Source organism: Aristolochia californica, unplaced genomic scaffold, assembly GCF_029961685.1.
Source record: "Aristolochia californica isolate CCGP_79_NKW_82.1479 unplaced genomic scaffold, dmAriCali1.0.hap1 SCAF_4, whole genome shotgun sequence".
NCBI classification, from domain to species: domain Eukaryota; kingdom Viridiplantae; phylum Streptophyta; class Magnoliopsida; order Piperales; family Aristolochiaceae; genus Aristolochia; species Aristolochia californica.
In genome coordinates, this window is record NW_027182103.1 from 39,600,685 (window position 1) to 39,628,118 (window position 27,434).

General features: G+C 37.9%; 1 protein-coding gene and 1 pseudogene across 1 annotated transcript; both read left to right on the forward strand.

The window, feature by feature from the left end:
* The first annotated feature begins 10,465 nt into the window (after nucleotides 1–10,465).
* Nucleotides 10,466–12,061, forward strand: LOC137963323 (pyruvate dehydrogenase E1 component subunit alpha-3, chloroplastic-like; annotated as a pseudogene).
* A 2,415-nt stretch (nucleotides 12,062–14,476) lies between these two features.
* Nucleotides 14,477–26,396, forward strand: LOC137963731 (uncharacterized). Its single transcript, XM_068810903.1, has 6 exons — nucleotides 14,477–14,771; nucleotides 22,760–22,791; nucleotides 23,765–23,944; nucleotides 24,175–24,225; nucleotides 25,843–25,907; nucleotides 26,015–26,396. Exons 1-6 carry the CDS (start codon nucleotides 14,716–14,718, stop codon nucleotides 26,093–26,095), a joined length of 465 nt encoding a protein of 154 aa, XP_068667004.1. The 5' UTR covers nucleotides 14,477–14,715; the 3' UTR covers nucleotides 26,096–26,396.
* The last annotated feature ends 1,038 nt before the right edge of the window (nucleotides 26,397–27,434 follow it).

A 27,434-nucleotide genomic window follows, 5' to 3' on the forward strand; every position in this document is an offset into this window, starting at 1 on the left:
CTCCGGCTCCTCCCTCGCTCGCAACCATCGGCGATTTCAATTTTGAATTTCTTGGGGGGTGGTAAAGTCTTATAGACTAGGAGCTCAACGAGCGGTAGCTAACCGCTCGCCGCCATACCATAAAGGAGCACCAATGAAGTCCTTGTGAGAAAGTGTCAGAACACCGAGAGGCAACAACTTATGCTTGATTCTCACCAAGTCTCCACACTCTACGAGCTCTCCCCAGCGCTTGATTCTCTTCCTCTCACCGTCCCCAGCACTGACAACCGTCGGTGACTTCTTTCCCTCTCTGCAACTTTTCCAATTCGATTCGGAAGACCCGCTTCTTTGCATACCTTATGATTTTCCTCATTTCCTGCACATTCAAATGTTTCTTTGTGTGATTTATTGGTATTATTTTAAGGCAACCAGGTGGAATTTTCGAAGACATCTGACATTACCATTGTTAATAGTAATTAACAACGAAGGGTTAATTAATATTTAATTTCTAGTAAGTAACTGAAGTATTTATAAAGTAATTAATAACTAATTAGTGGTTGATAGTAGACACCTAAATAATTCATTAATCAAATCATGGTAATCATTGGCTAAAAATTAATGATTAATGATTGGTATAATAGTGAAATGTGTATTATAATTAATGTTGAATTTATGGTAGTAAAAATAAAACATAATAGTTTTAATATAAATTACTAAAATATGTTTACTAATTAATACATAAATAGTTAATAAATTATTTGAGTAGTTAAAAATAATAAATAACTATTATATTATGTAAACATTAACAACTTAGATATTCCCACGTGTAGCACGGGGGAGCGAGTGCAATTCCCTCGCGCCTCCCAGTCCTGTTTTAGTTATATTTGTATTATTTTTATTTTTATTATTACGATATTTGTGTAGTACGCTATGTTGTACAATATTTGTGTAATTATTTCATATTTAGATATTACAAATTTAAAATTTGATTACAATTTTAATAATATAAAAGTAAGTATTTTGTTTAATTATTATATTTAATATATTTTATTTATTAACTAATATTAATTTAACTTTCTGAAAGTCAGATATATCAAAATATTTTATTTAATAAATAATCTATCTGTACTTTACACCACACTTTCCATTGTGCACACTAACACAAACAAGTATTTTACTCTGCACTTTCCATCGCGCACACTAACACAAACATGTACTTTACATTCCATCTCACTTCCCCAAGGGAAAGTACTTCACTTTCCATTCCACTTTCCTCCTGCACTTACATTGTGCACTAACCCCCCCTTATATGGTTCAACCATTTGGTTATGTGGTTGTGGGGGAGTCTGTATGCATGTTACAAGAGTCCTTATATGGGCTTAAACAGTCCCCTAGGGTTTAGTTTGAAAAAATTAGCCAAACACTACTATGGGTTGGCTTTCGTCGGTGCACGATAGATCATTTGGTATACTTTAAAGATACCTCAAAAGGAAAATTATTATTGGATGCATATGTTGATGACATTATTTTAACCAGCGATGATGCACATAGCATACAAGAGGTAAAAAATATCACATGTCAGGAATTCAAAACTAATGATCTAGGACTGCTTAATTACTTTTTGGGTAAAGAAGTTCTTCAATCCAACATGGGATAATATTGTCTCAACAGAAGTATGTTTTAGACCTCCTCGAAGAAACAAGAATGAAGGGGTATCGCCAGTTGACACACCTATGATACAAATGTAAAATTATATACAACAATTGGAGAAGATACTGATATTGGTAAATATCAAAGACTTGTGGGCAAACTAATCTACCTCACAGTAACTAGACTAGACATATCATATGTTATAAGCGTGGTGAGTCAATACATGGATAAACCACAACTTACCCACTTCCAGGCCTTGGAGAGAGTATTATGATACTTAAAAGGAGCTCCGGGAAGAGAACTACTTTATAAAAAACATGGTCACTTCAACATAGAAGGTTTCTTAGACATAGATTGGGCTAGATCACCTGATAATAGGAAGTCTACGTCTGGATATTGTACTCTTGTTGGAGGGAACTTGGTTACATAGAGAAGTAAGAAGCAAAATGTGGTTGCAAGATCTAGGGCCGAACCAGCATACAGAGTTATGATCCACACAGTTAGTGAACTCCTATGGATCAGGACCCTTCTTATCGAATTAGGATTTTATAAAGGAGGTCCCATGAATCTACACTATGATAACCAAACAGCCATTCATATTACTTCAAACCTAGTCTTCCATGAAATGACCAAACATATTGAGGTGGATTTCCACTTTATACTGGATAAATTTCAAACGGGTATAATCTCTCTCAAACATATTTCATGACAAGAGCAAGTACAAGATATCCTCACTAAAACAGTTACATCTAAAATCCTATCCTTTATATGTGGCAAGCTGGGTATCTATGATATTTTTTCTCCCCCAGCTTGAAGGGGAGTGTTAGAAGATGGGCTCAAACCCACAAGTCCAAGGCAAGGAAGCCCACACGTCTAAGTGATGGCCTATGGGTAATATAGGATGTTTCTCATAAAGATGGCATGAAAGTGTAAATACTCATCCTTTTTATGTCTCTTCTTTTATAAAGTTGTAGCCCTAAGGGACATTGTAAAAGCTATAAATAAAGGCATTTTCTAAGAGGTAGAGCAATGAAGCTCTCACCTCCTTTCTCCCAAATTCGTCTAGCCTCCCTCCTTCATTTGGTCGGCGCACCTCTCCTTCCTCCAAGTCCAAGATCTCTCCCTTTTGTAGTTGATCCCTTCTTCCTCTCTTCTCCTTCCACTTCTTCTTGGTTGATCGAAGTCCTCTACATGGGATCCTAAATTCCACAAACAAAAACATTTTATATAATCATTTGGAGGCACTGAAATTCTAGTTGAATTAAATATGAACATCGAGACTACTTTCAAAAAATTCGAGAAATAGTTCATGCGAATGTAGACAATGACTCAACTCCTTCAATTTGAGGAAAAAAAATTCCCCACAAGCCTCATCGCCAATCTTTGCATCAGAACTAAAATTGTTGGACATCCTACACACCTACCAAGCCTCTACCTCCCCACATCTCCAACTTTCAATATGGGTAATCCTTGATCAAGCCTTGAATTTTATCCCCCTAAAGCCTCATCCATCACAAACACTCGGTTGACATTATGTTGACTCCCTTCTTGATTTTGATGATAGCAAAACTTAATAAAGCAGATAATTTTCAATCTAGTTTCAAGTATTTTTCCTTGAAGAGAATTTCATTTCAAGTTCTAAAGCATCAAAATGAAACAAGCTTCTCGAAGACCTCAAGCCTCATGAAAAGTCTAGGACTCTTGAAGACACCCTTCGAAGATGAAGACCAATTGAAGACTAGAGTTTAGGACTTACTAAGAAACATCAAAACTCAGCTATGTAAAAGAGAGTTGCCCACTCCTTCCAATTTGAGGTACAATACAAACTTGAATCTTTAGGACAAAACATGCATTCAAGCATATGCCAAAATTATAAAGCATGATCTTTCAACCTAGTTGATTGATCTCATAACATGGCCATGCTATAAAGCATGATCGATCATCCCACTTGGACTGATTGATCAATATTTTCTAGGCAAAGCAAATTCATGTTGATTGATCTATCAACCTCTGAGACTGATCGATCATACACAAATTTTCTAGTCACAAACATAAAGCATGATCTATCATAGGAAGTTCATTGATCGATCATACTTGCAATGCACTATTAGAGGGAATTCTAATTGATTGATCACACAACCTAATTGATTGATCAACTTAAAATGTCAGACCCAATGGGATGATATTGATCGATCATACCATCGATCAATAAGACACATACTGACAAAAAAATAGTTGTTACACTTGATTGATCAATCCTTCACTTTACACTGATCGATAAATATTAACTCAGCTTTAGCAAACAGACAAAAAATGGCTAGTTTGGCTTGGGGAACTTATAAATACCCCATCAAACGTCCCATTGAGACTTTAATGAGTAATTATTGATAAATCCATAACCTTTTATCCCCAATTATATGTAAATCTGCTCAAAGTGTTTTTGTGAGAAAGAGTGAGCCTATATTCTAGAAAATTCTTTCTTCTTCTCTCAAATCCTCCCTATTGCGTTTGCATTAGATGAGCTCCATCATTCTCAATGTGCTACAAAGGTGGAAGCTTGGATTTCTCAAGGAGAAGATTCTCTCCAATTATTAATGGTTGTAAGTTTTTGTCCTTTCTTTTTATTTTATTTCAAGAAAGGTTCATCTAGAACATATTGGAATCTAGATAGAGAAGGACTAGCTAGAGCTAGAATCTAGCCAATCTCTTGGGGAAATTATTTTTTAAATCGTCTATTTGAGCTACATGGGGCTTAAAGAGAACCAAAATCTTTTTTATGTAAATTCTAAGAAAGGGTTCTTTGGTAGTGAATATTTTTGAATTCTAGGATTTAATCCATAGGTAACTTGGAATAAGAATAAGGAAGAAGAAGAAAAAAAAAAAAGAGAAGAAGAAAACGAGAGAGCAAGGGCACAAGTTTGAGGAGAGATGCTTAGGGTTAGGACAGAGCTTGTTAACGAGCTTCTCCCTTTCTCTTTCTTATTTATATGTGTGGTGCATGAATGTCCTAATACTTAAATTAATAACTAATTATAGCTTATGCCACTCACTCTCATAATTACATAGAATACCACTCAAACTTCTTCAAAACTCTCCTTCAAGTTAGTGAGAAAATATCAAATATTCCCAACTTGAAGCAAGTATCTATGAGTGATTTTGTCACAATAGCCTTCACGAAGAAGTCTGCCAATTGATTCTTTGAAGGTATATATATCATGGTATTATTCTGGCTTGAAGTTTTTCTTGTATGAAATGACAGTCTATCTCAAAATGCTTGATTCTCTAATGAAAGACTAAGTTGATAACAATATGGATAGGTGCTTGGTTGTCACAGTGAAGCTATATAGGCTTGGTTATCTAGAACCCAAGCTCAATCATGAAAGATTTTAACCATAACAATTCACTTACTACAAGTGTCATAGCTTGATATTCTGCTTCCTCACTCGATCTAGCCACAACATTTTGTTTTTTTTTTCCTTCTTTTGGTGACTAGATTGCCCCCCTATAGTTGTGCAGTAACTAGAGGTATATTTTTTTATCATCAGGGGACCCAGTCCAATCAACATCAACAAAACCTTCAATTTTAGTGTGACTATGACATTTAGATAGTAGCCCTTGAGTTGGACTTTCTTTAGGTACCAAAGATTCTTTCCAATGCCTCCCAATGTGATTATTGTAGTTGATGCATATATTGGCTGATAACATTGACCGAATAGGATATATATGGTCTTGTGACTTTGAGATAGATCACCTTCCCAACTAATTGTTGAAGCCAACCAACATCAACATCACTACCAGTTCCTGCACACAACTTAACATTAGGTTACATAGGTGTGTTTGTTGGCTTGCATCCAAGCATCTCGGTCTCCTTCAATAGATTAAGTACGTACTTCCTTTGTGATAGGATTATACCATGTCTGGACTGAGGAACTTCAATCCTAAGCAAGTACTTGAAAAACTTGAGGTCCTTGGTTTGGAACTCTTTATTAAGGTCATGTTTTACTGTATAATGCCACTAAGATTGCCTATAATAACAATGTTATTCACATATACAACCATAAGAATGTTTCCCTTAGTGATATTTTTGGTAAACATTGAGTCATCACTTTCACACCTCTTGAACCCAAGTTTTGTAACCACAGTGGTAAATTTATCAAACCAAGCCTGTGGAGACCATTTCAACCCATATATTGCTTTATTCATCAGAAATACTTTCTCTTCCTCAACCACATAACCTGGTGGTTAGCTCATGTAGACTTCCTCAGAGAGTATACCATTCAAGAAAGCATTCTTGACATCCAATTGATGTAACTCCCATTCAAAACTGGCTACTAGAGCAATAAGAACTATAATCGAGTTCATCTTGGCAATCATAATCAAGATAGTAGGATTTAGAATAACCTTTAGAAACCAACCTAGCCTTATATCTGGAAATAGAACCATCTGGACTATACCCTAAAGAGAAGACTCATTTGCACCCGACTGCCTTTTTCCTTGGCAGAAAAGTTGCCAAATGCCAGGTGGAATTGTGGTACATAACTTGAATCTCTTCATCCATGGCAGATTTCCTCCTTGGATCTGTGCAAGCCTCGTCATAGCTAGTAGGAATGGTGGAAGAAGACATTGTAAAAAAAAAAAAAGAGCCACAACTTGGAGACAAACAATGAGTGGAAACATAAGGTCTAACAATAGTGGAGCAAAGTTCTTTGTGAAGAGCAATGGGCCAAGTATCATAAGGTGGTCCATAAACTACTAGAGAGGAAGGAGGAGAACATACTTGGGATCATCTAAAGACACCACAGGTGACTAATCAGCGGGTATAGAGAGAGGGTCATCGAAAGGCTGGTCCACAGTGTAACAATCATAATCCAACAGGAAATGGTTTTGGCATCCTTGTATATGATGGAAAACCAAGAGGAGAGCTAGCAGAAAAATAGGGTTGATGCCAAAAAAAGGAAACAGTGATTGAGATAAACATTTTCTTCAAGACTCGAGAGTAAACCCAAAGAAGAAATTTACTCTAGGGAGGCCCCAAGTGATGAACAAAAGATGTGCACCCAAATACCTTAGGTGCCAATAGGACGGAGACTAAATCGGGAAATAGTTTTAAGAAGGGGGTGGCACCTTTGAGCACACTTGAAGTCATACGGTTAATAAAAAAATATGCAGTGAGAATTGCGTAAGGCCAATAAAAATGGAAAACATTCATACACAACAAAATAGTTTGACCAACTTCTACAAGTTGGGGATGTTTTCTTTCAGATACACCATTTTGTTGGGGTGTATAAACACATGACAATTGATGAATGATCCCTTTTTCATTATAAAAAAATTTGAAAGGTAGAGGAAAAATACTTTTTCACATTATCAGACTGAAAGTTTTTGACTTGGTTTTAAACTGATTTTCCACCTTAGCACAAAATGAGGTGAAAATAGGAAATACCTCAGCACTGTCCTTCACCAAATATAACTATGCAACTCTCTAGTAATCCTACAAATATAACAAAATATTAAGATTGAGATATATTTGGGATATTAATAGGTCCTCATACATCTTAATGAAATAAAGCAAAAATAAACAATATTGTTTTTCTTGGGTTGAAAAATAGATTTATGCTATTTCTCAAGCTCACAAAATTCACATGACAACTGTGAAACCTAGGGAAGGAAATACACTTTTTAAATGTGTTGATGATTTTTAGGGACAACACATAAACATAAGAGATCTCATGGGAAGCAGAGAAGAGAGGAACTCTAGCTCTTGGGAGAGAAGAGAGAAGAAACCAAGGGAGAGAAAGAAGAAGAAAAGAGAGAGAGATGTAAGGACGAATTTGAGCGAAGCGGAAAAGGCTTGAATGATCTACCCCATGCCTTAAGGTTGTATTTATAGTTGTTTGAAGGTGTTCACAATAACTAAAATGTCCTTAGGGATACATGCTTCAAAAGAAAAAAGACATAAGAGACATATACCGTCATGGATAATTATAAATCTATATTATCTCTATGAAACTTCTCCTTATTTACTAGCCATGCCACCTACACACATGGGTGTTTTTTAATATTTCCCTTCAAGATGGTGTTTGTAACTTCACTTTGCAAATAACCTTGGTCAAGAAACTTGTATGCTTGAAAATAAACTTTTATCTTGTATGGATTGAGAAAGAAATTTTGATTGCCTTTCTTTAAATCATTTTCTTCCTATTCAAATCTTGCGTTGTAGTCTTCATCTCGTTCTCATCTTGTTCTCTCCCTTACTTGGATATTCTAGCCACATAAAACTTAATTACCACAACACGTGAATTTTTTTATTATTGGTTACCTTTTTCTGTATTTTTGCTTATACTTGTTCTTACAAAGAGACCCAACTTACACAACATAATGGTGATAGAAGAAAAATCACTCCTAGCCATATGACACTACTCCATACACCAGTTAAAACGGTCATAGTCTGAAACACTCTACTCAATTGCAAAGGCGAAAACATAAGCCAACTTTAGGGCACAAAAAAGAAAATACTCACTTTCCAAGGGTATCTTAAACAAAAAAACACCACTTAGGTGAAGGATAAAAAAACTTGACTCAAGTTGAACGTTGGGCACACTGCTATACTTTTTAGGTAGTGGGTCTATAGGCATTGCTTTGAAGTGATTTTAACAAAAACAAATTGAAGAAAGTATTGTTATGAATTAGACACCCTAATTCCAAACTAACGAGAACAATAATAACATATGCGGAAGAAGGAAAAAGCAAGTACGAGAATAAACAACAAGATTTATACAAGTTTGCCTCAAAGTGAGACTACGTCCTGTCTTCCGCCACTACAGTAGTCCACTATAAAGATAAAATATTTTACAAGAGAAATCGTTTCTCTAACCTCTTCGGCCGCAATAGATAATGTTGCTCCGATGATAATACTCTGGGGTGATCAAACCCTACCAACGACACCCCCAAATATAAAGAGAAAATTAGGGCAACCAAATTACAAGTGTGAAATCTCCAAACTACCCTTAATGAAACAACATTCAATATATTATGGATCTGGCAGGGTTTTGCGCCCGAACACCGAACCCCCGTACCAACTTAGTTTAAGGCGTTAATTAGGCTCTACAACTTAACAAGTATTTTAAAGAATTAAGGGTGTGAGTAAAAAGATCTCATACTTAAAAAGGAAGGAGGCACACAATAAAGCTCTTCATACTTCCAAGTAAGAAGGAGACACTTTTAGACCATTAAATGGATAAAAAGATATCAGGTTTGACTCAAGAGGGAGATAAAAAAATTAATTCCTCTATAAACATGATGATTGAGAAAATTTTAAAAAACTGAATTCACTAAGAAAGTTTTGAGATGGAACATAATGATGGAAATTTTCTAAAAATAAACTTCTCATATAAGGTAATTTTCTTTTAACACACCTTGACCAATTTGGAAATAAAATATTCAAGAGATAAATTCTAGAATAAGGGAGATTTAAGACATTAATATTTTTTGAATTTAGAATGAGGAAATAAGACTTTATATTTAAAAAATTTTAGACTTTATAAAAAAGGAAACTAAACTTATAATGGGAAAAGACTTCTCTTAAGGATATTAATATGATGTGAGATCAAAGAAAAAATATTTTAATGAAGGAAAGATACCCAAGTTGGTAAAATCTTGACAAGATTTTGAAAAAAAATAGGAAACTTAACCAACATTAGCAACTCAAAAAGTGAAACAAAATATTCAGCTTAAATTCATATTTTCGCATCCAACATGATACCATCATGACCTTTGATTCTACCAATGTGGATATCTCTCTCTAGAAAGATCAAATTTTGAAACAGTTTATTGGGATAGAAAGTAGACTCACATAGCTTTCTTTTGAGATATAATTCTCAATATAAATCCTTAGTAATGTTGGTTTAAACCATTCAAGAAATTTAGGCTTCTTATTGCTACATAAAATTTTTTTCTTGCTTGACCTGTGCTACTTCGGATGTCAATTCCGTTGTTTAGAAAAAATATGATTTCAATGATTCTTTTTGAGTTGGAAACTAGACTCAATGATATTTCCAATGGTATATAATTTTTTATATGAAAAATACGGTAAAAGAGTGAAACATTCAATGAAAAATAGGAATTAGGAAAGAAGACAAGGAAAAAAATGATAAACTCCTCTGATTTTTTTCTTCTTCTTCCCTTTCTTTTCTATCTTCTTCTCCTTTTCCATGTTAGATCTTTTCCTACTCTGATACCATATTCATTTCTAGGGACAACACATAAACACAAGAGATCTCAAGGGAAGGAGGGAAGAGAGGAACTCTAACTCTTGGGAGAGAGGAGAGAAGAAAGCAAGGGGGAGAAAAAAGAATAAAAGATAGAGAGGTGTAAGGACGAAATTGATCCAAGAGAAAGAGGCTTGAATGCTCTACCCCAAGCCTTAAGGTTGTATTTATAGTTGTGTGAAGGTGTTTATAATAACTACAATGCCTTTAGGGCTACATGCTTAAAAAAAAAAAAGACGTAAGAGACATACACCATCATGGATAATTACAATTGTATGTGTTGGCGTGAGCTGTCTGAGCTTTCTTTCATATGAGGAAATCTTCCATATGAGGAAATCTTCCATAGAATCAAAATGAAAAAGTCTAATATGGTGTGATTGTAGGCATAATTGAAGGTGTGATTTAAGGCATGATTGGAGACACCAAATTTGTATAAATATGTTGTGTTCAATTGAATGAAATTAACTTGTTTTGGGAAATAACTTCTCCCATTTTAACATGGTATCAGAACGGGTTAATAACCCAGAGATTTTATCAAGATATTGTGACATTTCGGGGATGACTACGTAATGCTTCCTGCTTCGGACCCGATTCCAAATCAGGGAATGGACGCGGAGCCGGAGGCAGCACCGAGATCTGTTGTTGTGGAGAATCAGAGACTTCACACGAGGTCGCACCGCGGGGCGACGAAGGCTGGATCTGGACTGGTGGTAGATGCTTCAAGGTTTGGAGGACAACTTGATCGAGTTGCACGTGGAGATGCCGGAAGGATCCAACCGGTACGTCTGGAACCCCGATGATTACCTGGACATAGCAGGATACAAAGTGTTTCTACTGAATATGGCTGAGAATGACGGTGAGTCCTGGCGGAGGGCTCCACCGGTGGCTAGATCTGCCGTGGCGGTGCTTCCGACAATAGAGATCGAAGAGGGCGAGAATTACGTCTGCACAATCTGCAAAGAAGGGATTTTGGTGGGTGAGAAAGGAAAGAAGTTGTCGTGCGAGCACGTCTATTATGGCGATGGTACCGTTTCGTGGCTTGATGCAAGGAACTCGTGCCCGGTTTGTCGGTTAGAGTTGTCGAAGGACGACGCCGATCTTCCTCTTCCTCCCGTGGATGCTCCGTTGTCCCCGTCTCGGAGGTCGTCAAGCAAAAGAAGGCTAAATCTAATCTGCTCGTTACGAGGGAAGAAGGATTGGTGCTCTATGAGGACATGGTTTTGGGTCGTTCTTTTGAAGACATGTGCGCCCAAATGTATTAAACTGGGAAAATGTTCAGATTTGTTCATCTTTACAATGGGCAAGAGGCCGTCTCCACTGGATTCATTAAGCTGCTGAAGAAAGAAGACTCTATCGTGAGCACTTATAGAGATCACATGCATGCGCTCAGCAAGGGGGTCTCAGTGCGCGCTGTGATGAACGAGCTCTTTGGGAATACTACTAGATGCTGTCGGGGCCAGGGTGGGTCAATGCACATGTTCGACAAAGAGCACAATCTCCTCGGGGGATTTACCTTCATCAGAGAAGGCATTCCCATGGCCACTGGCACCGCATTTACTTCAACGTACCGGCGGGAGGTTCTCAAAGAGGCTTGTGATGACGTGACTTTGGCATTTTTTGGGGACGGGACCTGCAACAATGGTCAATTCTTTGAGTGTCTGAACATGGTGGGTCTGTGGAAGTTGCCTATTGTCTTTGTTGTGGAGAACAATTTGTGGGCAATTGGGATGTCGCACTTGAGGGCGACTTCAGATCCGCAAATTTGGAAGAAAGGCGTTGCTTTTGATATGCCTGGAGTGCATGTAGATGGCATGGATGTATTAAGGATCAGGGAGGAATCTATTGAGAAAGCAAGAAGAGGGGAGAGACCAACTTTGGTGGAGTATCTCACTGAGAACAATCTAGCTGTGAGGGCTCCCATTGTGGCCTTGAAGAAGTATCTCACTGAGAACAATCTAGCCAAATAATTTGAATTAAAGGGTATTGAAAAGAAGATTGACGAGATTATTGAAGAAGCAGTAGGGTACGCTGATGCAAACCCTCATCCTGCACGGAGCCAATTGCTTGAGAATGTTTTTGCTGATCCCAAAGGTTTTGGAATTGGACCAGATGGGAGGTATCAATGTGAGGATCCTGGGTTTACAAAAGGTATTGCCGAGGTGTAGAACGTGGTGCCCAACTAGGTGTGGATGGAAGTTGATGGACAACTTCCTGCGGTACCGTGCCTAACCTACCTAAGTGGACGCAATTGGCTAGATGGCAAAATCAGAGAGGCTAAGAAGCTTTTGGTGAAGGTCCTCGCTAACGACGACGGACGATATCTTGCAAAAAAATTCGTTTTTTAATGGTTGCTTCTCCAAAAATGCCAGAGAAAGGGGAAGAAGAGGCTGGCCTCAGGGACATGGCGGTGCTTGAGCAAGCGCTGAAGTCACTCCATTGAAGAGAGGGCAAACACCCCGACAAGGATCAACAGAAGAGAGGGAAAGAAAAAAAATGGGAAAAGAATAGAGCAGGTCTGCTCTGTAGTTGCTGTGACCAAAGATGTTCTGTCATCACCGTGACCGAAGACGCTCTGTCGTCACCACATTACCGAACACACTTTGTTGTGACCACAAAATCGAAGATGTTTTGTCGTCACTGAAGTCGCTATGTCGTCACCCGTCACTGAAGATTGTCTCGAATTAATCTATGGTTTGTCTTGGGAGCACGGTTCAGAAGTGCTCTCGACGAAGAAGACAATTAGACCAGATTTGACTCGAACCAAACTTGATCGAACCGAATTACCGAATCGGACCAAATCAAACATCCGAATCGGATCTTACAAATAGACTTCCGCTGATCGCACTCGATAGAGTGCTCAAGAAGAGTGGATATATGGCATATTGCATCAAGAATTTATACAACTCACTTGGCAAGTTGGGCATCAGATATCTATACACACTAACTTGAGGGGGAGTGTTAGCGTGAGCTGTCTGAGCTTTCTTTCATATGAGGAAATCTTTCATAGAATCAAAACGAAAAAGTTTACTATGGCGTGATTGTAGGCCTAATTGAAGGTGTGATTTAAGGCATGATTGGAGACACCGAATTTGTATAAATATGTTGTGTTCAATTGAATGAAATTAACTTGTTTTGGGAAATACCTTCTCCCATTTTAACAGTATGCCATCTCTATGAAAGTTCTCCTTATTTATTAGCCATGCCACCCCTACACTCTTGGGTGTCTTTTAACATTTGCTAATGTAGGATGACAAAACCTTTTATGCTATTTGGAAGCCTATTTTGTTGTTGTTGCTACTACTGCTATCAATGTAGTAGGGTCCATATAGTAAATATCCCCTCTCTCATGGCCACCACCAATCACCGATTTTGTCTTGATGTCCTAAAACACACAATGAAATGGAAAAAGGTAACAAAACAATTTAGTCTTTTGGTCAACTGACTCATTGACATAAGAATTAGTGGAAATTGAGGGAGAAACAAAATATTAGAAAGTAAAAATGATGGTGAAATAGTGGATGTACTGGTACCCTGAATCCTTGTTTGGGATCCATCTGTAATAATGGTAAAGCGGTCTAAAGTACATAGTGTCACCAAGGACAAATTTTAAGTTTTACTCATGAGTTACTCAAAGGCTCCAGAATCAATGATCCAAGGTGAATTGCTAGGGCATGAGAGAAAAAAAATATGTACTAGTAATAACAATTGTGGCGGTTTTGTTGCTTTGGGGAGCAACCATGATACTTACCGGATACCTTTGTAATGTCAAGTTTGTATGAGACACAGCTAGGGGCAAAAAGGCAATGAGAGTTTTGCTGAAAAAGCTCGCCCTAATTGCTTACAATTCATAGTATAAATAGATATAGATAAATTAACTCTATGTGGCCTATTCTAGTAAAAGTTAGGAATTGCAAAGATAGATATTAGGTTGGAATTTATAGTCTTGTGGATCACTAAACAAACGGCTCTCCACCAATTAAAAGAGAGCACGAATGGATATCATCTCCCCACCCGTGTAAATAGCTCCATTGTAATTGGAGTAGATCTAACAAGTTAATGGAAGCAACTTATCCCAATTCTCATCTTATATTTTTCTCTTTTGAGCGCTTGATATTTTTAATGTATTTGGCGAAATCATTCAACCTTAGCCTTTTTTTTGTGTGTGTATTTCTAGTAAAGTAATAGTATAAATGTTGCTTACACAATATGTAGAGGAGGAGAGACCAAGGGCCTTGTGCCCCTATCATGTATTGTTTATTTTTTTAATACCCCTTTTTGAAGAGGGTAAAGAACAATTGGGAAAATGGTTTATGGTAGATTAACTTAAGTGTGTGTATAAAATTATAAATAATAAATATTCAAATATTTTCCCCTTCTAAATCATGAGCCATGTATCAAACACTTATATATCAACAAAGCTAATTATCTTCTATCTACAAACAATAACTTAATCTTTGCCTTTAGGATTCTTCAACTCTTTGTTCATGATAAATTTCAATAATAAAAATAACCTTAGCTAAATCAATATATACTTGGAAGGGTGTAAATGAAGGCCACAGCAAGAGAGATTCTCTCTCACTTCAACCGGGCGGGGTCCCGAGGCGACGTCGTTGGCTTCAACTCGGTTAACTTCCCCTTTGCATAGGCTTTACCAAGTGGATCTAGAGCGGGTGGTTGTCTCGTCTGTGACTCTCTAGGAGGAAGGAATCCAGGTACACCATGATGGTTTGCTGAAGGCTGGCAAAGGCCGGGTAGTCGCTGCGTTGTGTCCAATACGCTTACCTAGGGCACGTTCTCTCGTCCTTTCCCCTTCGCAGAGATGCTTGAGAACCCCTCGGACACTGTCGGCAGGCGATACGCTCCTCCTTCACAAAGGCAATCTCTTATTCTCTCCTCGTCAGCGTCTTAATTCCTTTTCCTTTTTATTTTTTCATTTGGTTGTCCTGTTTTCGTCAATTTTTTATGAACTGATCTGTTTTGAGGTTTATATCTTTCTTTTGTCTCTCGTGTTTCGAGGTTTTGCTGATCATATTTTGGAATTTCGTTTATGTTCTTTGATCTTAGAGGTTATTTATTTAATTGCTGCTGAGTTTGGTGGTTGCTCCTTCGTTTCTTTTAGATAGAAGTCTGCTTTTTGTACATCTACTGATCTAAAGAACCATCACCATTTAGAAGAATTCTAAAACGCAGTTGAAAACTGCGGTCTAGAGCTCTGCTTCAGTGGCTGCATTTCACCACTTAACAGTTACCTACTGTGACTGTGTGACAGTTATTACTCTGTTGTGCATTGAAAGTTCGCTAATTTTTATGTACTTTCAGAGGTCTTGCTTGTTGCATGTGTATGGAACTTACATTCTCTGGCCTCATGTGTTAATTGTTTCTATATGAAGGCTATTAATTGTTACTATATTTACTTTAGTTACTGACTTCGTTTACTAAGTGAATGAGTTTGACCAAGCCAAGCATATGATCATCATGAAGAAGATGGCCAACTTATTCCTCTTCTTCATTGCTTAACTTACAGAATCAATTATCAATGGCCTGACTTGTCTTATTTAATTGATCAATTGTGAGTATATTACCATGTTCACCTGTCCAATGAAATGTGCTACTTTGGGAGGTCCGTAAATAACCTTGATGATTGCCATTGGTGGCGTAGTCATGAGGTTACAGCCTAGCAAGTTAGCATATTGGGAGGCAACTGTATATGTTCCAGAAGAATGTCTCTTTGAAACCGACAAATTGTTGGCTAACCCTCTAACATAGAAGCTTTCAAGTGCATTCCAAATATTGCTCACTTCAGTTGCCTCTCTCTTAGAAATATCATTCTTAGGTTTAAATTCAATGATTTTAAGCCTTTAACTCTTCTTGAATGAGTATGGACAATGAGGACAGAATCAGGAATTTACTTTCCCTTGATAAAAGATCTTCGATAACCACTTCTGACAGATGGAAGAACCTCTTTTTGACCTAGTTGATGGAACCTTGGCTAATTTTTTATGTGAACTTGAACCAAACTAGTTGGCTGAAGATCACCTAGGCATCACCTTTCTTTTTGAGTATCAATGCAGTAAAGAAATTTTCAGAAAAAGAATTCAATGAAGGAGGCGTTCATTGCCATGTTTATGATTCCGTGTAAAAATCCTCAAAGAGGGGTGGGAGAGGTATTTATAAGTTATTTTTCCTTTGTAGATGTTAAAGAATAGTTCCACATGGATTAGTGAGAACAAATATGTTGAGTTTATTAGTTGGAAAATAGGTTTCCTAAGATGGCTAGTCATTTTGGGATAGGCCTTTGACCTTACTTCACATGGTATTAGAGCAGGTACTCGTATGTGAGCCTCCACCCAAATTATCTACATGTAAGAACCCAGAGGGTCTACACGTGAGGGGGAGTGTTAAGGAATAATCCCACATGGATTAGTGAGAACAAATATGTTGAGTTTATTAGTTGGAAAATAAGTGGAGAGGGTGGAGTGAAGTTCAAATTGACCAAAAACAGAGGAAGAAGAAGACAAGTGGAAACCACCCTACAGAGGAGGCAATCTAACAGACTGGCTAAGAAGATGGGCATGGTTAAAACATCTCCCACTCCAAATAATAGATCTGCTCGTTTGGTGAAGGCCCTCCAAGTTCAAAGTCATAAATATGATGATGAAATATGGCAAAATATGATGAGATTGGCAAGCATATTGGGGGTTGTTTACAAGGGTTAGTTACCGGGAGACACAATCACATCAGGAGTAAAAAACCGAGATAGTAAATGATTTTGCTCTCTTGGAATGTCAGAGGTATTGGCGCCGCCCGGAAGCGCGGCATGATATCAAGCTTCCTCGCTCAATTCAAGGCTTGTATAATAATCCTCCAAGAAACCAAATGCCAAGAAATGATTGATGCCATCGCAAAAGAGCTCTGGTCGTGTCCCTTAATTAAGTGGGAAGCTGGAGGTATTCTTCTAGCATGGGACTCGACTCTCTTTGACTCTATCAACATCATTAAGGGGCAATATTCATTGGGTATTCAATTTCATGATCTCTCCTCCGAGAAACTCTGGTGTGTGGGAGGAGTATATGGTCCGACCAGACACAGAGATCGGAACTCTTTTTGGGAGGAACTTAATACTCTTAAGCAGAATTGGAATCTCCCGTGGATCTTTGCAGGAGATTTCAACGCTATCAGATATTGTCATGAAAATATGCCTCCAGCAGTCTGAATTTCGGCCTCTATGCAAGGCTTCTCTGATTTTATTGGGGGGTGTGGGCTGGATGAGTTTCCCCTATCTGGGAAGAACTACACGTGGTCAAATGAACAACAGCAACCAATTCTATCAAAACTAGACCGATTCTTGGCCTCTCATGAATGGATGCAGATGTGTGAGAACGTCACAGGTAGAGTCCTCAATAAGGTGGGATCTGATCATTGGCCTATTCTGTTGACTACCACATTTGAAAAATGGGGACCCTCGCCTTTCCGATTTGAAAATTCTTGGCTAATGGAGGGAAATTTTGAAAAACTTATCAATGATTGGTGGGATGCGGAGCCAAACCTTGGTAGAAGGGAGTGGGCGTTCCCTCTAAAGTTGCGGTACTTAAAAGAGAAAATTAAAGAGTGGGCCAAGAGTAGACATACTTCTCTATTAGCTGAGAAAGGATCTCTTATCTCTCAGATTGAGGCACTAGACCTGGTGGAGGAACATAGACACTTAAATTCTGATGAAGTCTCATGCCAAAGCTCTTTAAACAATAAGCTAAAAACTATCCTGCACCAAGAGAGGATCCGGTGGAAGCAACGTGCCAGGTTTAGATGGTTAAAGGAGGGAGATGCAAATACAAAGTTTTTTCATGCCATTACCTCGGCAAAAAGGAGATCCAACCGAATTACCTCATTATGCATCAACAAGAGGTAACATCGTGTCGGACCTCAATTACTAACGAGTTGGTTCAGTTTTTTACAGGTTTATATTCAGAGGAGTGTACCAACAGGCCGAGGTTTCAGCACATCAATTTCTCCCGAATCTCCACAACAACCGCCTCACTTCTTGAATCCCCTTTCTCGTCTGAAGAAATTGAGCAGGCAATATTGGGCATGGAAAGCAACAGAGCCCTGGGTCCTGATGGATTTAATGGAGATTTTTTGAAAAAGTTTTGGCCCAAGATTAAGGAAGATATCAATGATATGATCGGAGGTTTTTACAGAAATGGCATAACATTCCGTAGCATCGTTGCATCTTTTATCACTCTGGTCCCAAAGAAAACAACTGTGGAAAACCAAAAGATTTCCGCCCTATCAGTTTGGTTTCGAGTGCATACAAAATTATTGCAAGACTCCTAGCGCACCGTTTGAAGATTTTGCTTCCTCTTGTCATCCACAAAGGACATGGCGCTTTCCTCAAGGGAAGAGAAATTTTAGACTCCGCAATGGCTGCACACGAGCTTATGGATCACTTCAAGCGTAACCAGGAGTTGAGAATTGCCCTCAAGATCGATCTCGAAAAAGCCTTTGACCGCGTTAACTGGACCCTGCTGAATGAAACAACGGAAAAAATGGGATTTGAAGAGAAATGGCGTTTTTGGATAAGAAGCTGTGTTGGGCTCAGCAACCTGCTCCTTGATCCTCAATGGTTCGGTATGCGGTTATTTTAAAGGTACGAGGGGGATAAGACAAGGTGACACTTCATCCCCACTTTTATTTAACATAGTAGCAGAATTTCTCTCAGCTATGTTCTATTCGGCGGTTGACCTTGGATGGCTCTCCCCAACCAGCTCTCAGCTGGCCTTCAATATACCGATTTTGCATTATGCGGATGATACCATAATATTTGGCACCGGTGATATGGATACTGCTAGGAGGATAAAAGCAGTATTTAGGGCTCTTTGAAATTGCATCAGGTCAGAAAGTTAACTGGAGGAAGACCTCTCTCATAGGTTTTAATGTGAGCCTAGAAGACCTTGAAGAGATGGCAAATTTATTTGGATGCTCTACGGCACGCTTCCAGTGAAGTATCTTGGTCTTCCTCTGTTTCATGGGCGTATTTCCCAAAGTCTGTGGATCCCAGTGGTTGAAAAGATTGAATCCAGGTTAGCCAGTTGGAAGAGGCGTTTACTTAGTAAGGCAGGCAGACTAATTCTCCTTAAATCTTGTATTGCTGACATCCCAAACTATGCTCTATCTTTTATGCCTTTCCCATCCTCAATTTGCAAAGCCATAGATAAAATGAAAAGAAGATTCCTATGGAGAGGATCAAGTGACTCTTTCAAATATCATTTGGTCAAATGGAATGAAGTCTGCTTACCTAAAAGATTGGGAGGATTAGGGATTCGGAAATCAAAAGAAATGAACAAAGCCTTATTGCTTAAATGGATTTGGAAGTACAACACAAATTCCTCCAATCTTTGGAAGGATATGGTTCACGTCAAGTTGGGTTGGAATATGCCATGGTGGATGGCTGGAGGAAACCGGAGAGGACTATCCTCAATATGGAGATCTATTTTTTTGCTTCTTCAGGATTTCTCATCAGCCTGTAGATTTTTTGTGGGTAATGGCAGAACTCTTAAATTCTGGGATGACTGGTGGACAGGACAAGCACCTTTACAGAACTCTTTCAGCACTCTTTTCCTTCTCTCCACTCACAAGGAAATTACAGTTGCAGATGCTTTTGAGGGAGGGAATGTGAACCTACACCCCCGAAGGGGTTTATCAGACATGGAGGCCATGGAAGCCAGCAGCCTTTTAGATGCTTTGAATCATGTCAAAATTTGGCCTTCCAATGAAGACAAACTCATTTGGTGGCTTGACAAAAGTGGGAAATTCTCAGTTGCTTCAGCATATAGATACATTAACGGTTGGGATCCGACGCAAAGGGAGCATGACATCAACTTCGTCTGGAATCTATGTGCCCTCCCTAAGGTAAAATTTTTCATGTGGAGTGCTTGTCAAGGTAAAATTCTCGTGGTTGATGTGCTCAGAAGAAGAGGTCACCCATCTATAGATCCATTATGCCCTTTCTGTCACGATGAAGATGAATCCACCAGTCATATTCTTCTTCAGTACCAGTTCTCATGGACTGTGTGGTCCTCTGTTTTAAGCAAATTGGAGATTCAATTTTGTATTGATGTCGACCTGATAAGCTTTTGCAAGTCGATCTTGGGATATCCTCTTCCTGGCCTCGGTAAATTGATTATCTCAGCTTGTGCTAGCTTCGTTCCATGGGGGCTTTGGAATGAGCGGAATAGAAGGCGATTTGATGCTAAAAGCGAATCTGAGGCTAGAGTTGTTGACAGAGTGACATTGAAAGAAAAACCCCTCTCCTCTTTCAAAGGCACTGACATTCGAGACAACTGGAGCAATTTGGCGAGGATGCACATTGGAGCCAAAATCCCAGTTATGCAGGAATGGACCCCTCCGGAAACTGGCTACCTAAAACTGAACTTTGATGGATCTGCTCTTGGTAATCCTGGGATCGCGGGATTTGGGGGCGTCATTTCAGACTCAACTGGGAATCAATGTTTTTCCTATGCTGGTCCCTTTGGCATATCCGACTCAATGTTGGCGGAATTACATGGCCTTCTTAATGGATTGCGGGTGTTCAAAGACAAATTTAGTGGGCCTATTCACATTGAAGGGGACTCCAAGGTGGTGATTGGTTGGTGCCAACGCAATTCTTCTCCCCCATGGAGGCACTGGGACGTATTCCAGGAGATTTTGGATTTTGTATCTTCCTTTTCTTGTATTTGGTCTCACATCCCGAGATTTGCTAATTCGGCAGCAGATGTGCTTGCCAAGGAGGGAGCTTTCCTGCAATCTCTCGTTGTAAAAGATTTGCTCCCTCCACTTTTGTAGTTTTCTTTTCCTTCTTTTAAATAAATATGCATCTTCATAAAAAAAAAAAAAGTTGGAAAATAAGTTTCCTAAGATGGTTAGTCATTTTGGGATGAACCTTGGACCCAACTTCACAATAGATATTGGCTTAAGTATTCGTTGCAAAGGCAACAGAGGGATTGCCCTTTTGATTTCACTAAATAATAAAGGAAAAAGAAACAGAAGTGGAGGGGAAGATGGATTTAGCATTGTATGCTGAAGAGATCCTTGATAGAATTTGTGGGCCTGAAGGCTTTAGTGGCATCAAAAGGCTTGTCACTTAGCTTCATGATCAGGATGGCATACAGATAGATTGTTAGATAGCTGGTTGTTTGATTCAGGTAGAATGGTATTCATAGTCCACAGGTGGATTCAATTTGCCTAATAATCTCATTAGAAATTACACAAATCTAAAATTATCATGATTTGATCTGCAGTAATTAAGAGTTGAGACTGTCTCCTCACTGGCAGCCAAAGGCTGCGGATGTGTGTCAGGTGCAGATTAGGACTGTCTGACACCTATTGAGTAGGTAGCAACTTTGCTGAGAAGGCATACAGCCAACAATAACTTGTGATTGGACTGCATTTGAATGGGATTTCATGTGACTATGAAGTGAGTTTAAAGGTGTATCTGACTGTGTATCAGCATTGACTGGATCCATTATGATAGCATCAGAGGGCCTTCATTGCTGGCAATGAGTTAATAATTCCCAGATTTAAATCTTCATTAGTGCAAAAATTAGCATCAGCTTCCTAAAATGGGCTGCCAACTGCCTGCCAGATTTGTCTGGTCTGAGATTGCTGACTCCTGTGATTTTGAGTATATCTCTAGTTTTGATCATCTTGTTGCTTCACATAATTTTATCTTGGGACTTTCACCCATTGGCATTGTTCTTCAATGATCATTATGGGAAGTGATATGTTTTGAACCAAGGATTGCAGTTACCTTGAGGAAAACAATGTCTTCTCTCACCTGAACCCTGGCTCTAGTATAACTAAAAAAGTCCAGTTCCGTGACAGTTTGCTCAATGTCTGTCATGAAACTGAAACATGCACATATACTGTTGACCCCAAGGCATATGTAAGTGATTGATTTCCTTTTTTGAACTGTTTGTGTGGAAGCTCTGTGCACATTTCTCATTTGCAAATGACAAAAAGAATAATCTGCTCCCGTCTTGAAGATCTTTGACGACCTCTGGGAAATGCGAAATTGATTTTTGATATTCTTATATTTTGAATAGCTTTGATTTTTTATATTTTGATACAGAAATGTGGAGCCAAGTCTGCAATTTAACTTTTTTCGAAAGTATTTCATCTGATAGTGGATGCATTTGAATCTATGGCAACTTGATGTGTGCTATTTTCCAAATTGATGTGAGGAGGACCCTCAGTGGTCAGGCAACCACTTGTTTTAATAACATATGTAATGCTGACAAGAGTATGGGATGAGATATTTGTCCTCATGAATGGGATTTTGCAATTGCATTGTTGCTGAACAGTCAATTCCTTAAAACAGAAGCTTGGATTCACATCTTTTGGGGCAAGAATGAGGCCTCTATTCAAATAGCCCTAAGTTGATTTACAAAAAATTTATGATCAAAATTTACTTTTTATGGTCTAAAAATCTTCATTCCACACTTTTGGTTCCTTCAAACAGGGAGTCTCCGTGGTTCACCTCAGCTATCATTTTCTCAAAAGATTTAAAAGCTCTCCAAACCAGAAAGTGGCCTACCTTTGTTTTTAGGAACGACAAGGGTTTTTTGTTTTTTTTTTCCTTTTTCCCCTTCCACACATCTTTCACAGGGGAGCGCCCCCCTCCTCTCTTAACAATACCCAAATTGAGCAACTTCATCAATTGGGTACCTCTTCTCCCTGTTTCTGAGTTGATGACGATGCTTAGTAATTATGATTAATATTTTCTTGGGAAAGCTATTGATCTCTAAAATTTTGATTCCTTTCAAGTTTCTTTTCAAATTTCTTATACTTTTTGATGTATGAAACTGCAGGAACCGTGCACTCAACAGGAAAAAGTCTGGAGGTGATTTTTTTATACTTAAAAAAAATTCTTACAGCTGTAATGAATCTAGATGTTGTTTAGTTGAAAGCATATGTCTTAATAGATTTTATTGTTTCGTTGAAAGTATTGTTGTTTTATTTTTATCAACATAATTGATAGTAATCTAGACTTTTACTTTCCTTTTTGTGTGAATTTTAATGTTTTGAACTTCTTTGCACTCTTTGGATGGCATGCATAAGTGAGAGGGATCTAATCTGGCATGGGTGGTCTGGAAACCCCATAATTTACTGGATTTCTGAAAGTCTGATATAAACTGCTTGCTATTTGCCAGAGGGATCTAATCTGGCATGGGTGATCTGGAAACCCCAGAATTTACTGGATTTCTGAAAGTCTGATATAAACTGCTTGCTATTTGCCAAGTATTGGTCATGTGGAAGATCATGCTTGGGGCATTGGGACTTAGAAAGTTGACCGTATCTTCGATCTGCATTTGACTCCTATGTGCAAGAGAAGTTCTGTCCAGTTTAATTTATAACATGCCACATATTTATGTATGCTACAGATATTAGAACACTCTAGCTCTATAGAGGACTTATTAGACAAAGTCACAATAATTTCTATGCTGATTTGAAACACACTGACTTTCTGGAAGGTCTAGCTCTCTAGGTGCATATATGTTATCCTCTGCACTATTACTATGTAGACTTATCCCAGTTAAAATTTATTTGTCATCACATGCATGAAAATGTCATCAAAGGACCAGTGTCCTTCATCAGGAGTCTATGAGGGAGGATGATTGAACATATTTGCCTATTTGTTTGCTCATGAATAGGGCTTTTTGTAGCTACCTCTAACTGGAGAATCTCTCCTTTCTCAAGATACAGGAGTTGGCATGAGCTGTTTAGATTCCTAGATTGTTTATGCAGGTTTATGTCACAAGATATCTCCTGCTGTTTACTTTGTTTGCTGTTGGCTTTTTCTGATTTTTGGCCAGATCGCTTTGAAAGAATCAACCATTCTTCTGGCAACGAGGTGGACAAGAGCCTAGTTACTTCCTCAAGTGACATTCCTGATGATGCTGGTAGCAGCAATCTTCACAATAGAAACCCACTGCCAGGGTCAATATCAATAGATGGGTGTTGCAGCAGTCAGGCTGCTCAGCTTATGAGTGACCGTATGTATGCCCTTGCATTGCAGTTTTTGTGCATATAACAGTTATTAATCTGTAATTTCACCATGGATACATCAATTTCGTTCTTTCTTGTAATTCTTCTAACTCTTGCTTTTACACTATTCTCCAAAAAGAGAGCTGCTTGTGCAATATGTAGTAGTTACAGATTTTTTAATTTTCTTCAAAAGTAGTGATGTTACCAAGAGTAAAGCTTTTTATTTTTGTTTTTGCAGGTTGGGCAGTAGCTATGCACTCTTGTAATGGTCCTTCTTTAGATTCGTCAGGCAAGCTTTTTTTTTTTTTGTTTTTTTTTTTTAAAGTGTTATGCTATATGGTTCTTCAGATGCATTAATACCTTTAAAATTTGAAACCTTCTGTATCAATTGAGAATTGCATGGACCTCTGAAAAAAACAAGAGAGTTTTGCGGTTTTGGTGCTGGTATTATGCCATTCAGTTTTTGTAGAGGATTATTTATGATTAAGCTGGAGATGTTCTTGTTTCATCTACAATGGAAGTCAATTTCAAAAGTCTTGTGTATGGTCAATATGGAATTTACTTTGTACTCGATACTATGAATATTTGCCTAATCTTGTTTAACTGTTTGACCTGATGGTTCCAGTGACTGATTTTGTATGTCTGAAGCCCCTGATGAGTCTATGTTCCCATATTCTTTGCATTGTTTTTACTTCATCCAGCTTCTTTATGACCAACAAATCATGAAAGTAGGTGCTACTTGTCCTACCTTGTCTCTGTTATTGAAAGCAAGTTGCATTACCTAAGCTCAAAGTGAAGCATGTCTTTCTTAGTTTTTACTTGTCACGGATTGGGAGAAGCTGATTTCTCTAGGTTAGAGTTGAACATTAGAGGACTTTGTCCTCGATGTTATTTCAATTTCATTAGTTGCATTTTCACGAACTCCACTCAATTATTAAAGTTGCATCTTCCTACGTCTCAATTCATTTCTGTAAGTTGTTGTGAGTATTTTATTTCCCAGGGATTGGTTTGCGGAAAACTATGTTATTTAAAGACCAAAAATGACGTGCATGTTGCACAGGTCTATGAAATTTTCAAATGCAATTTTTGTCTACAAAAGACATTGTTAGGTGATACTTTATGGAACTCCAACAGCAATTATACTTTTATATCAAATGGTGGTTACTCATTCCTGATGGTGTAAAGCATTTCGGCATTTACTTCTTTGTTTACTTTACCCACTAAGCCTTGGCACCCCTGTTTGTTTAAGGTTTTGGATGTTGTAGGTGTTGGCACTAGATGCCAGTCTCAAAAGAAAAGTCATTGCCCTAGATTTGACATGTTTATCTGTGTGTATTTTGTCAAAACTCTAGCTACCTTTCATGTGTGCTTACTAGTTGAACTGCACACATACAGGTAGGTAGCTATCCGACATTCTTGCATGTATACTACATGTCCTCACAGGGATATGAAGATATTGAACCTATTATTATGATATATTAATGAGTGATAGTTTGAAGTATCAAGATAGTATGCAATATATGGGTAAATTAAGCTAATAAGTGCAAGTGATAGACTATGTTTTCCGTACTTTTCAATGTGCTTTTTGTGCTTCTTTTGTTTCTTTTTTTTTTCCTTTACTTTTCTAGTTGTATCCACACAGGGCCCCCATGTTCATTCTTTTTCTCTTTAATCATATTTTCTTTGTGTTCAAAGAAGAAAGTTGGCATGGATAATTAATTTAGTGATGTTAGACATCATGAACGGGCAAACAATGATCGCATGCTTTATATGTAGAAAATTACAGGGAATGGAGCCCATGTTTTCTGACTTTTGCACCACGGTGTCATTCCAAGAAAAGAACTTTTTGCAGCTTGGTTCCATTCTTTTTTATACTAATGAGAAATTTTGATTTTCATGTCACCAGAAAGGCCTGTCATATATTCGGGAGCCAGTTCATCCGCATGGGGGCATTCAAAACTTTCTCATCAGGTAAAAATGGCCTTGCTTTAAGATTTTCGTGTACGTCATTTCCACCTTATTCTCAAACAAATATTAGATCTTCAAATTATCATCTCTAACCATTTCTGTTTTGGCAGTTTGATTTCTTAGCAGAACTCCGAGGTGCGATCCGAAATGCTAACTTGGGCCCAACACAGGGTTCAGCAGATCACAGCTGATCGAGGAGGAATATTTGTTTAGATTTACTTATCTTGTGTGCTGATCGATCACTAAGACCAAAGCCGTGTATCACCTGTTCCGTTGTAAACTAATTTCTTTAGTATCTACGCCATGTATTACTTGAGATTTGTTGTGGATTCTGTGACAATATATTGTACAACTCGTAAGAAGTATGAAGACAGTTCATATGTAGACGGTACAGGTATTGTCAGACTGCACTCGGTGGTGCGTGGTGCGTGGGCAAGTGCTATCTCAGACCATGTCCCCTCGACATTTCAATGGAAATGGTTGAGAGAGCTATACTCTTCTCATAATTGTCATAGCAAGGTGGGTAATCCTTTCCTTGTTGTTAAGAGAAGAATGGAGACGTGTGGTCTGAGAAGAGTATGACTCAATTGATCAGGGTATGTCAGTCACTAACCTATTGAACTACTAAAAACAACATGATCAATTGGGTTTTGATACATTTATGTGTCTTGCAGTCTTATTTGATGCAGGTGCAGGGTCTGATAGAACCAAATTCAATAGATCAGGTTAGTCTTGGTCTTATAAAATTAAAAGGAACTTCCACGTCTCCTTGCCTCTTCCATGAGAAGGAAAGTAGATATTCCCTTTTTTTTTTTTAAAGAAAAAGAAATAAGGTAAAACAATCTTTTAACGTGAAAAGAGGTAAAAGAAGTATAAGACAGCGTGTATTGAGTCAATAAGAAAGTGTATGAAATTTTGTCATAAGAAAAAATTTTCATTGATAAAAATTTTTCAGCATTTGTTTGATTCTTGGGGACGAAAAAGAATTCTCTTGATTCTTCTTGATTCCTCTTATCTTTAAGAAATGTTAGGAAAATAAGTTTCCTATTGTTTCAATAAGAAACTATAAAAAAAATTAACCAAGACTGGAGTGGTTCTTGATCACTTACCGCTTACTCATAAGCTTATTATTGTTATTTATAAGAAATTAATTTATTTCTACTTACTCATAAGCTTATTATTGTTATTTATAAGAAATTAATTTATTTCTAGTATAAATATAAACATCATAACCTATTTTTTCATTCTTCCTATGATAACACAAATGCAAGCGATCAAAGCAAATTTTTTTCTATAGAAAATTTTTCTAATGAAAAAATAAGTCAAAGGGAAAATGATTTTTTCATCATTTTTTTTCTTAAGGTGGCAAAAACGATCGCATAAATAAATCTGAAACTAGATGGATATGAGCAATTATGGATAAAAGATTTTTTTTTATACTTTTACCTTTTAGAAAACATAATCATTAAAAGGAAAATGACAATAAGAGTTTCCTCTCAAAACTAACAAAAAGGTAAAAAAGAATTGAAA

Excerpts from the sequence above, each read along its gene's own strand:
- LOC137963731 (XM_068810903.1), top strand. The coding sequence starts at position 14,716 with ATGCTTGAGAACCCCTCGGACACTGTCGGCAGGCGATACGCTCCTCCT. Across the intron at positions 22,792-23,764 it reads CAACAGGAAAAAGTCTGGAG|ATCGCTTTGAAAGAATCAAC; the intron begins GTGATTTTTTTA and ends ATTTTTGGCCAG. Across the intron at positions 25,908-26,014 it reads ATTCAAAACTTTCTCATCAG|TTTGATTTCTTAGCAGAACT; the intron begins GTAAAAATGGCC and ends CTGTTTTGGCAG.